General features: G+C 40.2%; 1 protein-coding gene across 1 annotated transcript in view; it reads left to right on the top strand.

The window, feature by feature from the left end:
* The window catches only part of LOC138489628 (uncharacterized), a 227,355-nt gene extending 222,856 nt beyond the window's left edge, over positions 1–4,499 (top strand). Inside the window, exon 3 of the mRNA XM_069617319.1 lies at positions 4,060–4,499. Coding sequence (XP_069473420.1) covers positions 4,060–4,292 — 233 coding nt within the window. The 3' untranslated portion in view covers positions 4,293–4,499. The remainder of the gene's footprint in view (positions 1–4,059) is intronic.
* The last annotated feature ends 10,210 nt before the right edge of the window (positions 4,500–14,709 follow it).

The raw sequence follows: 14,709 nt of genomic DNA, 5'->3' as shown, positions 1-14,709 counted from the left end.
GTTGGGCAGCGACCTCTCCCAGCCGTGAAAACGAAACGGACGATTTGAAACAAAGAGAATAACTTAACACTGACTGTAGCCGAAACTAAGAAGAAAGTTGCAACCATGGCTGACCAGAGAAAGGGCCAGAGATTTAGAGCAAGGACTTTTCACCAACACTTAGAATAGGCACATTGTCTCTTTCTTACAAGTAGCTATTCATTGTGAAAGCCGCACATTGTTATTTCTGTTTTCCATGATTTCCCTGAGGCCCCTAACATTTCAGGACCATTTTGTGCAGTACATAGTACAGACCGAATCCAAAGGAAGGGTGAATCCAGGCCTATTTTTTTCTGATGCTTTTTTGCTTTATTTGGCCCAAACCTACCCATATGTCAATAGCGGAAACCCATCCGTTATGAAGCTCTGGGGGACCGTAGAATCGTTATTATGTGGGAACAACTGTTCTTCATCCCACTTGTACAATATTACATCCTCAGAGCTTGATCTAATACATATTAACCATATAAACACGCATTTGTTGAGGAATTTCAGCCGGTCTTCATCGCATTTGGAGCAACACAAAAAAGATACAGAAGAGGTGCATGTGATGGGTAATTTTGTCAGAAACGCGATTGTGATATTTTGTGCCTTCTGTTGTCTATACCTCTTTATCCTCATCATTGCACGAAGATTGATTTTTACAGATGCACATGACCCTGATCCAGGCAGGTATCGCAGCCATGTCTAGTCAGGCAATAAGCACTGCCCAGGCAGTAATAAGAAGAAGGCGCAGTGCAGACTTAGATATAAGTCAGGTTGATTCATATTTAACTGATTCGGCCTGGATATCCAATAACATGTGGTACAAGCACATGACCAGAGTAGATAAACAAACCACTGGAGAGAGATGTTATGTCTGCTCTCTCATCCCCTATGCCATGAGCGCTTCCAGAACATTTGTGGCAACTGAAATCCCATCGAAGAGGGCACAATGCCTCATGCATCTATCGTTATGCACCACAAGTGGACGATTTCAGGGGAGAATGGCTACCTTGAGGTGTCGTCAAAGAAGTTCCCATATGAATATAACTACATCAAAACTCAAGAAATGATGGTCGATTATTGGAAACAAGATGAGGCCTTAGAATATGTCACTGAGGGTCCACAAAAGGGAGAAACGAGAGTAGTGACGCAAAACGAATTACAGTGTGCCAAGAAGGGCCTGCAGAAGTAGGAGGAGTGCCAGTGTGCTGGGAAAGACCGCAGATGCTGGTGTATGGACAAGTATACACAGCTGACGGGTGGAGAGAAGGAGACGAGGTCCTAGATGCAATACCACCAGAGCATAGACTATTTAGCAGGACTGAGATCTTCTTCACATCCATCATTCCAGCAGTACAGGCTAGCACAAACGCAAAGTGGCTCCAGATCACAAGATGGAAGCTTATGTAAACAATACATTCGACCATCAAGGGATTCAATGCAATCAATGAAGAGATCCGAGCAGTGAGGTTAATGGCGCTCGAGAACAGGTATGTTCTGGATCTTCTCACAGGCATGGAAAGAGGCGTTTGCACCAAGATTGGGTATTCTTGCTGTACATTCGTTCGAGTAAATGATGAAGACAATGGGACACTCACAGAGGCGGTTATCAGAGATGCATGGTAAAATGGAGGCAGGGACGAACGCTGCAGGAAAAAGATGAAGGATGGCTATCATACTTTTTCTCATGGAAACCAACATGAATGGACAATGGGCTGAAGGTATTAGCAGCAGCACTAGCATTAGTACTACCGACCTTTTGTGTTATCAGGATATTCATCACACAATGCTGAAAAACAACCGAGGAGACTGTAGGGATGAAAGTACTAGTAGACTTAGAAGCAGAAGATGACAAAATAAGAAAGGCCAGAGACACTAAGGGCTCAGATAACGGATTGTCCCCTGCTCCCGGTAGGTGTACTATTCATGTATCCCTACAACACCAAGTATTACTGGTGAAAATTGGTTTGGTGCAACCCTGGGGGAGATTGCTGTTACGTGACATGGAGTTTGGGCGATCAAGGGAGATTCTACGGACAGCTGGGTGGGGTAACAAAGATCTGGCTTCCAAAGCTGGAGGTGAATAAAGCTGGAATTGAGGTTGACAGGTCGACCGGAGGGGGGACTGAAGAGAGGGTCCCGGGAACCTCTATGCAACTGTCACCTTTGAGAATAAGGAATGGCAGGTGTAACTCGCTTTTTGGCCTATCACTGACTGCTCTGCTACCACACAGATATGAGAAGCGCTACTCGCTCTGACAACCATTCAAACTGTATGCAGTTGATGGGTTCAAGGAGACAGAGGTCTCATCAATCGATCAGGTCAACTTACAGTGAAACCAGATATTGATGACATCATTAGTGACATCACAACATAGTGATGATTAGACACAAAGCAGATATTCACCCATTCATGAAGATAAATAAACATACACTAGATTATTGCTTATAGAGATGAAGGACATGCGTATGACTCATGTAGGCCAGAAGGAATGCTACACTTACATAACGTTTTATTCTCATAGGTTCTTAGCTGGGGCAGAAACTGGCAAGAAGAAAGCATACGTCGACCAAGCTTGCCTATGCTTTAATGCAGCTAACTATAGATAGCCATAAGAACCCACAGGGAGACTATAGGCCATTGAACCAGCAAGGAGGAGAAACAGGCCTCAGATACATGGAAAGGGGAGACATGATCACCTGCAGCACGAGGCACAGAGCTGGTGTTCACAGCCAAGGACAAGGGCGGGTGGAAAGTTCCAGATTCCCGAGGCACTGAGCCACCTGCAACAATTCACAGTAAGAATCCTCATAATCACAGAGAGAAGAGCTTTGTTTTGCGGTCCTCTCACACGTGACCAAGCAGAGCAGGAAAATGCTCATTCATTAGGGGTGGGAATAGAGCTGTCCCCAGCAAACCTGAAGAAGAACAGATACAAGTGTTGCCCACCAAAACTGCAAGCTGCAAGCACTCTCTCAAGCTAGGTGATCAGACCAGTGGCATCAGCATGGAACACAAAACCCTCCATGTTTCTTCGCATCACCTTGAAAATGTACAACAAGCTCTGTACCCATACAGGGTCCCAGCTCTGGGAGGACCCGCATTAGCCAATACAGAAGCTCTCTTCTCGAGACAGTATAAAATGTTGCATGAGCCAATGGTCTTCCTGCGACCCTGCAACAGTGTAGTTTGCAACATTTCTGGGATGATCCTAGGTGGAGCCACCTGACAAGGCTTGCCAATCGTAGCAATAACCAGTGTAGAATGCATATATGCCTGGTCTGGGCTGACCAATGGCAGTAGCTCATAGGTTTGTGGGAGTGGAATTGATTTTGTGATGTCACACCAGTACAAAACGGAGTGGCACATGCTTAGAAACCAAGACTGCTGGAGATTTGTTTTTCCTGTATGATCCTTGTCTGTTTTTGGAGAATAAAGACAGTAAACTTTTCCCCATGGCTGATTCTTTAATAGGCCCAAGATTCTCTACTAACGTGGGATATTGTTATTGCAAGTCCCCAATTCCTCAAGTCCATAACATTCCCTCTTCCTCTACTCTCTTCGGCCCTCTCTCACCCCAACCTCTCCTTCCTTCACCCCTTTCACTTCCCCTCTTCCTCTCTCTCTCACTTTGTCTGTTTCCCATTGTATTTCACAGACCCTCACATTTTCCTTTCCTTTGTTCCTTAAGATATGATATGAGTCATTCATAAGGCATCTGCACACAAGTGTCTGTAGTTTATGTCTTCTTCTGATCTTACATTTATTTTCTATAGGTTTATCATCCCATCTTTCATCATCATCCTTTTCCCTTCACTATCCCATCACCTCCATCTCATTTATACAATCTTTTCTGGACCTGCTAATTCTCACCATGACCTTAAACCCTCTCTCCTCCCCATATATGTCATTGCTCCTCATTCTTACCACTCCAATTTCATTGTCCTTCTAACTTTATCCCACTCTGTCTTCCTCTACCAAGACCCGTTTTCCTCCTCTCTATAACAATCTTCCTCTCTGTTGTTCTTATTTAGATACCACACTAATGGACTTCTTCATCTCCAAGCTGGACTCTGAAAGACTGCCTTTTCCGCAGCCTGAATTGAAGGAAACAGCAGGTTTGCCTCAGAACATGGACCCATGGAGAATTGGACCTTTTGGGTGGGGCAATGATCGGAACTCCCTCTTGGAATCTGACAGTGGTTTTGTGGACTGTGTTTCTTCATTGGAGAATTGCCGGCTGGCCCTGCAGGATGAAGAGGAGTGAAGAGAAACATTTGTTCCCCTGCAAAAGAACAACATGACAACATCATGTCAGATTATTTCATGTAGTTTAAAGGGACTACTTAAGCAGCTTGGATCTATCACTACCAATGCAACACTTACTGGCCAAGTGGCTCTAAAAACATGTTTCAGACATTGTTCAATATTACCAACATTCCAAAAATATATTTAATAAAGTAATTTGAAATGATCTCTTTGCTTCCCAAGCTTTAAGTCCACAATTCCTGTCCTACAGGTGGCGTAATGGTAACATATAGCAAAGCTTCAAATTTAATAAAATATATCAGTTTCAGCCTTTCAACCATTGGGTTTGAGCAAATCCATTGGTCCCCATAGAATGTTCCTACTGCCTGACCTACTACTGAACAATCGGGTCGGATTATGAGTTCTGCTGTTGTTTGAGGTAACTAATCAGGTTACTCAAACTTTCTGAAGAAATCTGAGTGATCAAAGGCCCATAAGGAGTTTAGAGATACGATAAAGCAAGCATTGGAAATCAAATCGTTTGGGCTTTTGTATCTGTCTATTGCATTTTGGTTATGATTTTGTGTTGGCTACATAAGGAGTGGGCCACCTCAAAAAACAAGCAAGCCGAAGGGCTGGTCGACACAGGGCCATTATTATGCGAGATGTTAGCCTGTGCTGGATGATTAAATACTTCTAACATCTAAATCCAGCAGCTGAGAATTGAAGCTCTAAGTTTATAGTACCACAAAAACGTGCCTAAAATGCTTTTGATATTCATACAATCCAGCCAACAACATCCAACAGAATAATGTAACTCTTAACAATTTGTTTAAATCTGGGCAAAAAAGTCAGACTCTACTACTCTGAAGTACAATACAGACATACATTCTATAGATGAATATGTATATGAAGGCATGCACTGCTTGCTAACTATTGTTTGGAGCAAGGTAAGAATATTGTGCTGTACCAAGACTCAGTGCATGTTTACCACTGATGCACATGAAAAGAAGGCATCAACATGCATGTAAACATGCTATTTATATCTGATGTAAGAAAGCGTTGAAAGCGTGAAAACCAAATACCCATTTCTGACTTTGAAACATTTGAGCAGCAATCATTCCTTATTTACCTCTGAGACACCTCAAGCAGCTGCTCAAATCAGGCATTGCCTGCAAGTTTCATTCTTAATAGCAGAGGTTACGCTCCTTGCACAGGTTTATTGCAAACAATCAAGGCCCACAGTTGCAAAATATAGAATTGCCACCAGCAGATAAATGTGTAAGCTTGTGATGGGGTGTGGCGGGGTTCATGAAGGTTCAAACACCCCCATCTGCTGGGCCTTGGCATCTCTTGGGGTCCAAAAAGGGACTCTGGAGCAAGCAGGAGAGTGGGGCAGTTTTTAAGAAGACATCAGTTTATTTTATTCCAGCAGGCAATACACTTCATACTTCAGGGACATCTCTGGAACTCTGCTCAAATTGCTAAGTTTACCCAGCCTTATATACAGTCCTAGGGAGGTGAGCTAATGGTTTGGTCACAAAGACAACCCCTTCCTATATCTGATTCGTTAAATCCTATGGCATGATCAATGAGCTGTTCCTATTTCTACTTTGTGATTGGCTGACTCCCTGCCACTCAACTGGCCCATCTGCCACTTGTGCCTAGTGTAAACTGGTTCTGCTCACTCCTAGCCCCCTCCTTTGTCCCTTTCTTGAACTCTTATAAAAAAAGATCCCCACTGGTATCATCATGACTCACAGCAATCCACCATTTTAGGAATCGTCTGACTCTGCCTGACCTATTTCTGGTCATATCTTGACACCTGGTCCATTTCAAGTATAGTTTTTTAGTACAATATAATTATCATGTACTACTTAACAAGCCTTCCATTATTTAAAACATTCTGACCTGATAAAGATAAATCGGTTTTTAAAGCGCTTTGCTATGAAGCACTATAATTTCTAGTTTTCTGCTCATTTGAAGGCATAAATCACCACACCAAGTTATCTACGCTTAGTTTAAGGGGGGGACTATCTTCACTACATTCAGATTGAGGGAGGGGGATAGGCATTTCAAAACACTCCACCATCTGTACAGTATTTAGTTATTTACTCAATACTTACAACCACACCCATGTCCACCCTCCTCAATTCTTAATGTACCTACGCATTTCTGACCTAATGACCCTTTTTTAAAGGTAATTTACTTTAACCTAAGAGATATCCTAACACATGTTTACAACATCAGTACTAACACATTATACTCTCTTAATCTAAACATGTATGTGTTCCTAAAACTACATTTATTTACTTTTATTTGAGCCCTACCTCCATTCCCAGGTTTCCTTTAAACTAACTATGTGCCTCAGATAATTTTACAGCTACTATGCCTTTTTTGAGAGACAGTGACTACTTGAGGTAACCAAGCAGCCCATCATTTGCATACAATTTAGCCATATCGTGGCTCATCGTCCACATCTTTTCTGCTGCTCCCACCCCACCACATCATTCCTTGCTCCCATTGTGTTGCCCATACATCATTTCAAATGCACAAAGTAATTTCTTTTCTTTTCACTGTTAAATCTTCCACCCGACTCATCTGGTTTGCCATCTGCGGACCGTCTGTTTCCTGTAGACCTTTGTCCTCTCTTTTGAGCTGGTTTGCAGCCTTCAATTGCTTCGGGCCTTCAATTCAAGGCCAGCTCTCTCACATTGGAGTGTCTCTTTTTCCATAGAGCATCAGTTATATCCATTCAACATGGGGGGCCCTTTTAGAAAGGGAGTTTTTTGCAGATCTTAATACAGATGGGTAATTTGAACAGGGCTTTCCATTGGGTTCCTTGGTGACTTTCTCTCTGCTTATGTAGTTGGCCAATTTTCTGAGCCACATAGGTCCCTCATTGTCCACCTGTAATATAAAAGCTGAATGAGTTTCCTTTGTAAAATAAATATGTCTCTATTATTAGTACATTTCCTGTCAACCCATCTCCTTAAACACATTGGTTGCATATTCTGGCAACCTTCACCTGCCTTTTAAACAAACTACATGCCTTTTCTTGCCCCTATGTTTTATCTGGGCTTTCTTTTTACACACATCATTTGTCCTTCGAGGGACACATTTTCTCCTAAGGTCGACGTATTCAAACCAGGGAGACAAAAATAACAAACAACACATAAACACATTGAAAAAGACATTAAGAGAAGGGCGTCTTCTCTTTTCCCATCTTCTAGACGCATCCGTAGCAGATGAGGACAGCTTCTCTCAGGGATCCCTGTTGCCTGTAGAAAATCGAAAATAGAGACAAAAGTCATTCCGGGACTGGAAAGGGGGTCACGTTTCTTCCTAACCTAAACCCTTTCTCCTTGCTGCTAACACAAAATGGTTATGAAAGATCATTTCTCACTTCCTTTAGCTCATTTAATTTATGGCTCTCTCCGACTCAGTGGTGCACATAAGAACAAACTTGTTTACCGGACCTGTACACTGTTTAGGTCTATACTTTAGCCATTATCTCTGCTCAGCTGAACATGCTTCTACAGCTTTGCTGAATATGCTTGCTGCTCAGCTGTAAATGCTTCATGCCTTTGTTTCTCCATCTTTCTCCCGATTACGTTGGACCATGGTCTTTTCTTTTGTGCTTTGCTTTCATCCTGTTGAGACAAACAGAAGCGTTTCGCTGCACAATATCTTTTCCTTATCCCACTATAATTAATCTAGTCTATCCCTGTGTTTCTAGACTATGGCACCAATTCTTACTACGTGCCTTCATTTTTATCATAAAACTACAGTGTTTGCCTATTCTAAACATTTTTATACCCTCGCCAAATCAAGCCCCTTTGGCATTATATAAACAACAATAATTACTCACCTTCAATATGACTTCTGTTTTCTGTGTTTGTCTGAAGTGGCTATGCTTTCATCCATTTTCTTCTCTCTTCACAACTGATTGCACCTATCTTGGGAAAATGGCTACAAACTTGAAGACGGTGTCTCCATCTACCTCTTTTTATGTTACTTACCTGAAGCCTCTTACTTTTAGTAACGATCAACTGTGTGTCCACACCCTTGTAGTGTGAACCAGTACTTACCTCTTTTTTCTTTTTCTCCCTATTTAAGGCCATGCAGACATTCCTCCTGTATTCCCGCAAGGTCCACGATTTTTCATCTGTAACATAAACTAAAATTGTTATAGGCACTCAAAAAAAACGGTAATTTACTCACCTTCATATTTCTTCTTAAATTGGTCCTGTATACAATATTCCTTGTCTGGTTAACCCAATTTTGGTCAATCATACACCTTTCTGGTTATCCATTATTTCCTGAGGCTTTTTTGTCATTTTACGCAATTTTTTAATGTCGGCTTGGAACCCTCATTGTTGTTTTTGCTCACTTTATGTTCCCTATTTAATTCCCTATCCATTTATTCATTCACCCAATCATTTCCTCATTCAATTTTCTCTTTCATTCATTTTTTATTTATATTTATATATTTATTAACAAACATTTCTTTTTGCATCCAAATGCCTTAAATTAATTAAACTGATCTCCTTACCTTTATACTGTTTAGAATAGATTATTTATTTTTATCTTCTCCTAATTCATTTTTCTGGACCTATGCCAAAAAGGCCCAAAGTCTACCTAACGTTTTGACACTTTTACCAATTCTTTCTAATGTGTGATGTTTCCTACAGAAAGCATCATTTCATGCTCCATTAAGCCCTATCTAGGTATACTGTCATTGTGACGCTACTTAACCTAAATCTTTCTATCTGAACCATTACTGTCCTTTATGATCTTATTTTTATTCTTCACAAATCATTTACCATATTTCCTTACTTTATTGCTGTCTCTAATTTCTTGGAGGTCAACTGTCCCCCCTCTTTGCTCATAAATATATGTGGTCTGAGACTGAAATCATCATATACTCTCACCACTTTTCCACTAGGTTACACAGTTATCTATAATACCACACTTTTGCCACAACAATAAAAAGTTTTAGTCTCTACCAACCAATCTCACAGGCCTTCCGCCTTGTTCATGCCCCTATAAATATACCAATATTCAAATGGTATATTTTGCAAAACAAAACAAAAAACATGTTTTCTTTGATTACCTAAACAACATCATCATGCTTAGGCTTTGTCATCCAATCCTTTCCTCAACCACAAGCAGGTGCCTGTTGCAACTACACCAAATTTGTCATAACACACTCTCCTTCAGAGATTGCAAATTTCTTACTAGACAAAAAACTTACACTTATAGTCTACAAAAATCATCCTCAGCCTTTTACTATTCATTCACCACCTTCCTGTCTTTGCTGGATGGACATTCAGTCCCAATTTCTACCACTAGACCAAACATTTTTCTCACTTTGCCATATTAATTCTTGGCACCTTTTAAAACCTAGTGCCACTGACAATTTTGAATGCATCAGGTAATTCTATGAGGTAATCCTACTATAAACGCATGCATTCCTCTATTTTTGTGAGGGCATTTCTTCTTTTTAGGCTAACACCTTTTATTCCTATGTGTCTTTATGTATTCTGTATTTGCATGTTGCTAAATCTGCAGGTGGACTTATTTGTACTTAATTTCTGCATTAAGTTCATGTTATATATGGTGCACTTTACTTATACATCATGCAATGTGTTCTTCTTTATTCAAACCAAACCATTCCTCGCACACATTGCGGCATAGTTCTTTTGTATTGATGTACTCAAAACCATATAGTTGTCCGAGCACCCTACTATAATGACTACTGGAAGTTGTAGTGCTCGCTCCTTTGGGTCTATTCAATAACAATGCGAGCTGCACAGGAGTGCGCCCACTCGGAAGTCGCTCCTCCTTTTCCAACATGCTAGTTTTGCTGGTACCGTCGACGTCACATAGGCGGGGTCACTGTACACCATTACTTCCTGGTCTACAAGATTTCTCTGGCGCAACAATCAGCGCCATTAATTCAGCAGCCTATGACGAAGAGGAAGACGGTCGGCATATATTTTGTCAATACCTCAAACATTTCTATTAATCGTGCATTTTACCCCAGCGGTACCTGCATCCCTAAGTCTATTACCCTGATTGATTCTTAAAGAACCGTCAGAAAAAAGAATCTCCCCTACTGCCACTATTTCTTGCTTTGCCCTTGAGGCTTCATCATAAAAATTCCTTCAAATACAAACAATCATGAGCTTGCTCAATTTCTGCTAGTGCCTTTCACTGCACCCATGGCAGAATTCTCTTTTTTTATGTCTGACTATTTGATCGTCAGTTTTAACACAATCCCCGCATAGGCAGTAGCCCTTGGAGATACAATTCTACCCTCAGCTTTTCCTAACCAGAAAAAAAACCTACATGTTCAATACATTATGTCACAAAATCATTCAGCGCCTCGATGCCCCTGGGCTCTGTGAGCACTTAAAAAATGCAAATACATAAAATAAACAAATCTTATCACTGTATTGTCAGCCCTCATAATAGCATACTGAACGGCTGTCATCTCTATTCACAAGGGGAGTGACCCCTTATGACTGGGTCCAAAAATCCCCCTGTAGTGCACATGAGGCCCACCCTAATATGAGTCTCTGCATTTGCACATTCCTTATATCAGTTCCATTTGCATATGGCAAAACTAACATTTCCTCTGTATAGTTTGAGCATCTTTGAACTGGAGTCTATTCTGTACTCCTTCTCTAATTCATCAAAGCCCTGCATTGATTTGTCAGCTGTACACTAAGAGGCATACTGCCTCCTTTCTCAAGAATTCTGCATTCTGCATGACTCCTTGGCTACTACACATGTGTGCAAGGTGCTTTGACATATCTCATATATAATACACAGGAGGAGGTCTCATGCATATTTTGATTGTCGTTCTGCATATTTTGGAACTTACCCAGGTTACTCGAGAATTTCCTGAACTATTTTGGATGGCTCTATCTTAGAAGCCTCCCCTACTTTATGGTACTGCTTACTGTGAATTTGATTCACCTCTACTACTCCCATTGCCCTTCCAATGGTGCATCTCAACAATTCTTTTGCATTTATTTCACTTTTTTCTCATTTTCCCAGCATTGCCTTTCTTGCGATTCTTTTCTTGCAAAAGCTTAACTACATCTCTAATCATAGCCTTATTTCTAGGCCCACTAATTCCTTAGGCCGTGTCAGCATAAGCTTGGACAGCTTCTGGCAGTTTGATAGCTCCCCCATCTGGCGTGTCTGGACGCAGCACTATAAACTCTTTCAAGACTACCACCCTTTAATTGTTTACAGAGCACTCCATTATGAGTGGTAATGCTTACATATCTTACCTTTGACCAACTGGCATCAGTTTTCTGTCCCCACAGCTAGAAGACCTTTGTTGTCTTCTGTAGCTAATGTGCCTCTTTCTGACACTTTTTGTCTAGTACATGTATCCACTTCTCAGCACTAGAAGTCAAAAATTCTGCAGTTTGCACCTTAATTTACTCTTACTCATCTGGGATCAAGGTACATACTATGATCTGGATCGCCCTTTCTCTGACAAGAGAAACTATGAAGCCCCAAACTCATTCTCATTTCTCATCCTCTGTCTGTCCATAGCGAGGTCAGTGGCTCTGCACTGCCTTCTACCTGACAATGATCTCAATTCTACTCACATAAGGTGGCAACCTCCTCGCTTTTATCATGAGGTTGTTGCTTTTTCTTTTTCTTTTATTGTTCTGGCTGCGCCAGTGATTCTGACACCCGAGATGCAAATGCATCGAAACCTGAAAGTTCTCAAAAACACCCTTCAGGGCCACACTGTCAGGTTGCTCTGTTCTGGCCTGCATGTTTAAGGCAGAACAATACCGTTCACATTTTCAATCTGCATTGGTGCACGCTTTTGACTCAAAAAAGCCTATCAGTTGTTCACTCACTTGTATGCGAATTGTAACTTTTCCCATTACTTCGTATTCTCAGCTATGGCCTTCGCAAGCTGTTATGTACAAAGTTTGATTAATTAGTTTTCGCTTGCAATGCGCGAGTGCTGCATTACTTATTCTCTCTTAACATGAGCCAATATTAATTTGCCAAACTTTTTTCTCAAGGCTGCTCCATCATGCGGTATTACTGCATTCCTCTCCAGTAATCTCAATATTAATCCCTCGTGTTTTGAAACAATCTTTGCCTATGGGCATTACAAAACATAATTGCTGTTTTTTTATTCCTGCTTGCGCACTGCAAGAATCTCAATATTTCAGAATATATAAACACAAAACTCTGCCCTTCCTGTTTTTTTTTTCAAAAACGGATTAACTATTGTCTATGTCAATTTCTAATTTACCTGAAGAATAAAAACCCCTTCTGTGCACGTGTTTATTGAATGCTTACAAATGTGCATATGCATTCTTTAAATTCATTGTCCATAGTGCACAGATTAATTATATTTCCATAGCTTTGTATATGTGTCTGTATGTCTGCGCATGTGTGTTTGTGTGTCTGTTCTTATGTCAGTGCATCTTCATGGATGCCCACATATGTTGGTACAGTTTGCTATCATTTTACTTAAATACTTTCATATTTCTTAACTATATTTTAATATTTTTCCAAATTTATCGTGTTTAGCTCAAAAAATGTTTGTCAAATAATGTTTTTTCTCATATATTACTGTCACTTCCCATAACTTATTTACTGCGATTGATCCAAGTACCATCTATTAGCACATTGGCCTGCTTTCTGCTGTATTCTGCACATAAAAACACAATTTAAATCTCAGCTACACCTCTCTCAAATTGTGTGCTCCTGGGCACCTTTTCTCTGACCTCATGTCCAAATGTCTTTTATCATGAACCACTTTCAACTTGTGGCAAAACATTTTCCTCGAAGCCAAAAAATGACATGCCTTTTTCCCTGGTCACTTTCAATACATAACACCACATAGCCTACCATGCTTAAAACACAACACACATATTTTTAAATCAATGCTTCATCGACACACAGCAATCGAAAACACTTCAGTTTTCTCATTTTAAATTTTGTCAACATCTCAGTCCATTTTAAAAAATTAACTTGCTTCATCTTAAAACAAAACTGACATTAATTTCTACTCTAGTGCCACACACACCTCTGCTTATCTCATTTTCACTGTGTAGGTCATTAAACAGATTCATTCCTTAGCAGTCGGTTATCTTGGAATTTTGCCAAGCTGTGCATTTCATAATCTGATCTTTTTCCATGCTCAAGAATCATTGTAAATCAAATTTGATTCTCTGTCGTACGAAGCCTATCAGCTTCCTGAAGGGTCTGACCTCCTTAATACAACGGGATTTAAACTTCTGTCTGCTTGTGATTTTTTACCACTGGGCTTTTTAAGCGACTACACATTTGTCAACAGTAAATCTCCCTTTACTTTTACACATAAGGATTTAACCTTCTATCTGCTGGCATTTCTCTATCGCAGAGCTTCCAAAGTGCCCATGCATTTTTCAACAGTACTTCAGAAAAACTGAAGTTTTATTTCCTACTTTCTCTTATCAAGATGGATACAGTTTCTTACCGTATGTGGTCCGTAACATAAATCAACTTGCCTAGTTTCAACATATGTAATAATTAACTTTTTACTTGCTGGATTTTTTTACAGAGGCTCAAAGAGAAGCAGTTTCTTCCTTGTTCTTTCCATTTATTTCACCAAATGTTATTTATTTTTTCAATGTTAAAACAATGCAACCCTGTTTACTTGGATCCATAGTATATTTTTACCTCACTCATTTGCATAATTGATCACTTAATTTTTAGCTAAATGCCAATTTTTAAATTAACTAAAAATGCATTCTCTTGCCTTAAAACAAACAAAAATGTACAGTGCACCCATGTGACATGAAACACAACACATAAACAAAACAGACAACAAACACACTCGGCCGGCCACATATATTTTCCTCTAACAGTCTTCTTCTAAGACATGTTCTTGCCTTCTAAAAATTACTCTGATTGGAATGTAAGTTAACCCCTTTGGAACCACTTTTAAGTGGGACTGTCTCCTAGTATCCCGCTATGGGGCTAGGGGTTCAAACTTCTGCTAACACTCTTTAAAGCTTAGGAACAAGGTGAATTCTATTGCTGTGGCCTCTCTTACGACACTCAATTGCTCGGCCACACTCCAGTCAATTATTTCACTACCTCAATTGCTTGGCCGCTCTCTAGTCAATTGCTCAACAAATATACTACTCATTTCTTAAGCTATATCTATCCCATTTTCCAGTTACACCCTAAAAACATTGTTAATTCCCCATAACTGATTACCTTGTTTCTGAAAGCTGTGCAAACATTAACTCAGAAATGTTTTTTTCTTTTAAAAGTAGTTTCCTCAAGTGACTAAAGTTGTTTCTGAAAGCCGTTAAGACATTACCTCAAAAAATAATTTTTTAAGAGTTGTCTCTCAAAAGTGGCTTAATTTTTTCTTGAAAAATTGAATTTTC

This window comes from Ambystoma mexicanum, chromosome 9, assembly GCF_040938575.1.
Source record: "Ambystoma mexicanum isolate Mex_15411 chromosome 9, UKY_AmexF1_1, whole genome shotgun sequence".
NCBI lineage: Eukaryota > Metazoa > Chordata > Amphibia > Caudata > Ambystomatidae > Ambystoma > Ambystoma mexicanum.
This window is presented reverse-complemented; position numbering and strand designations above follow the sequence as displayed.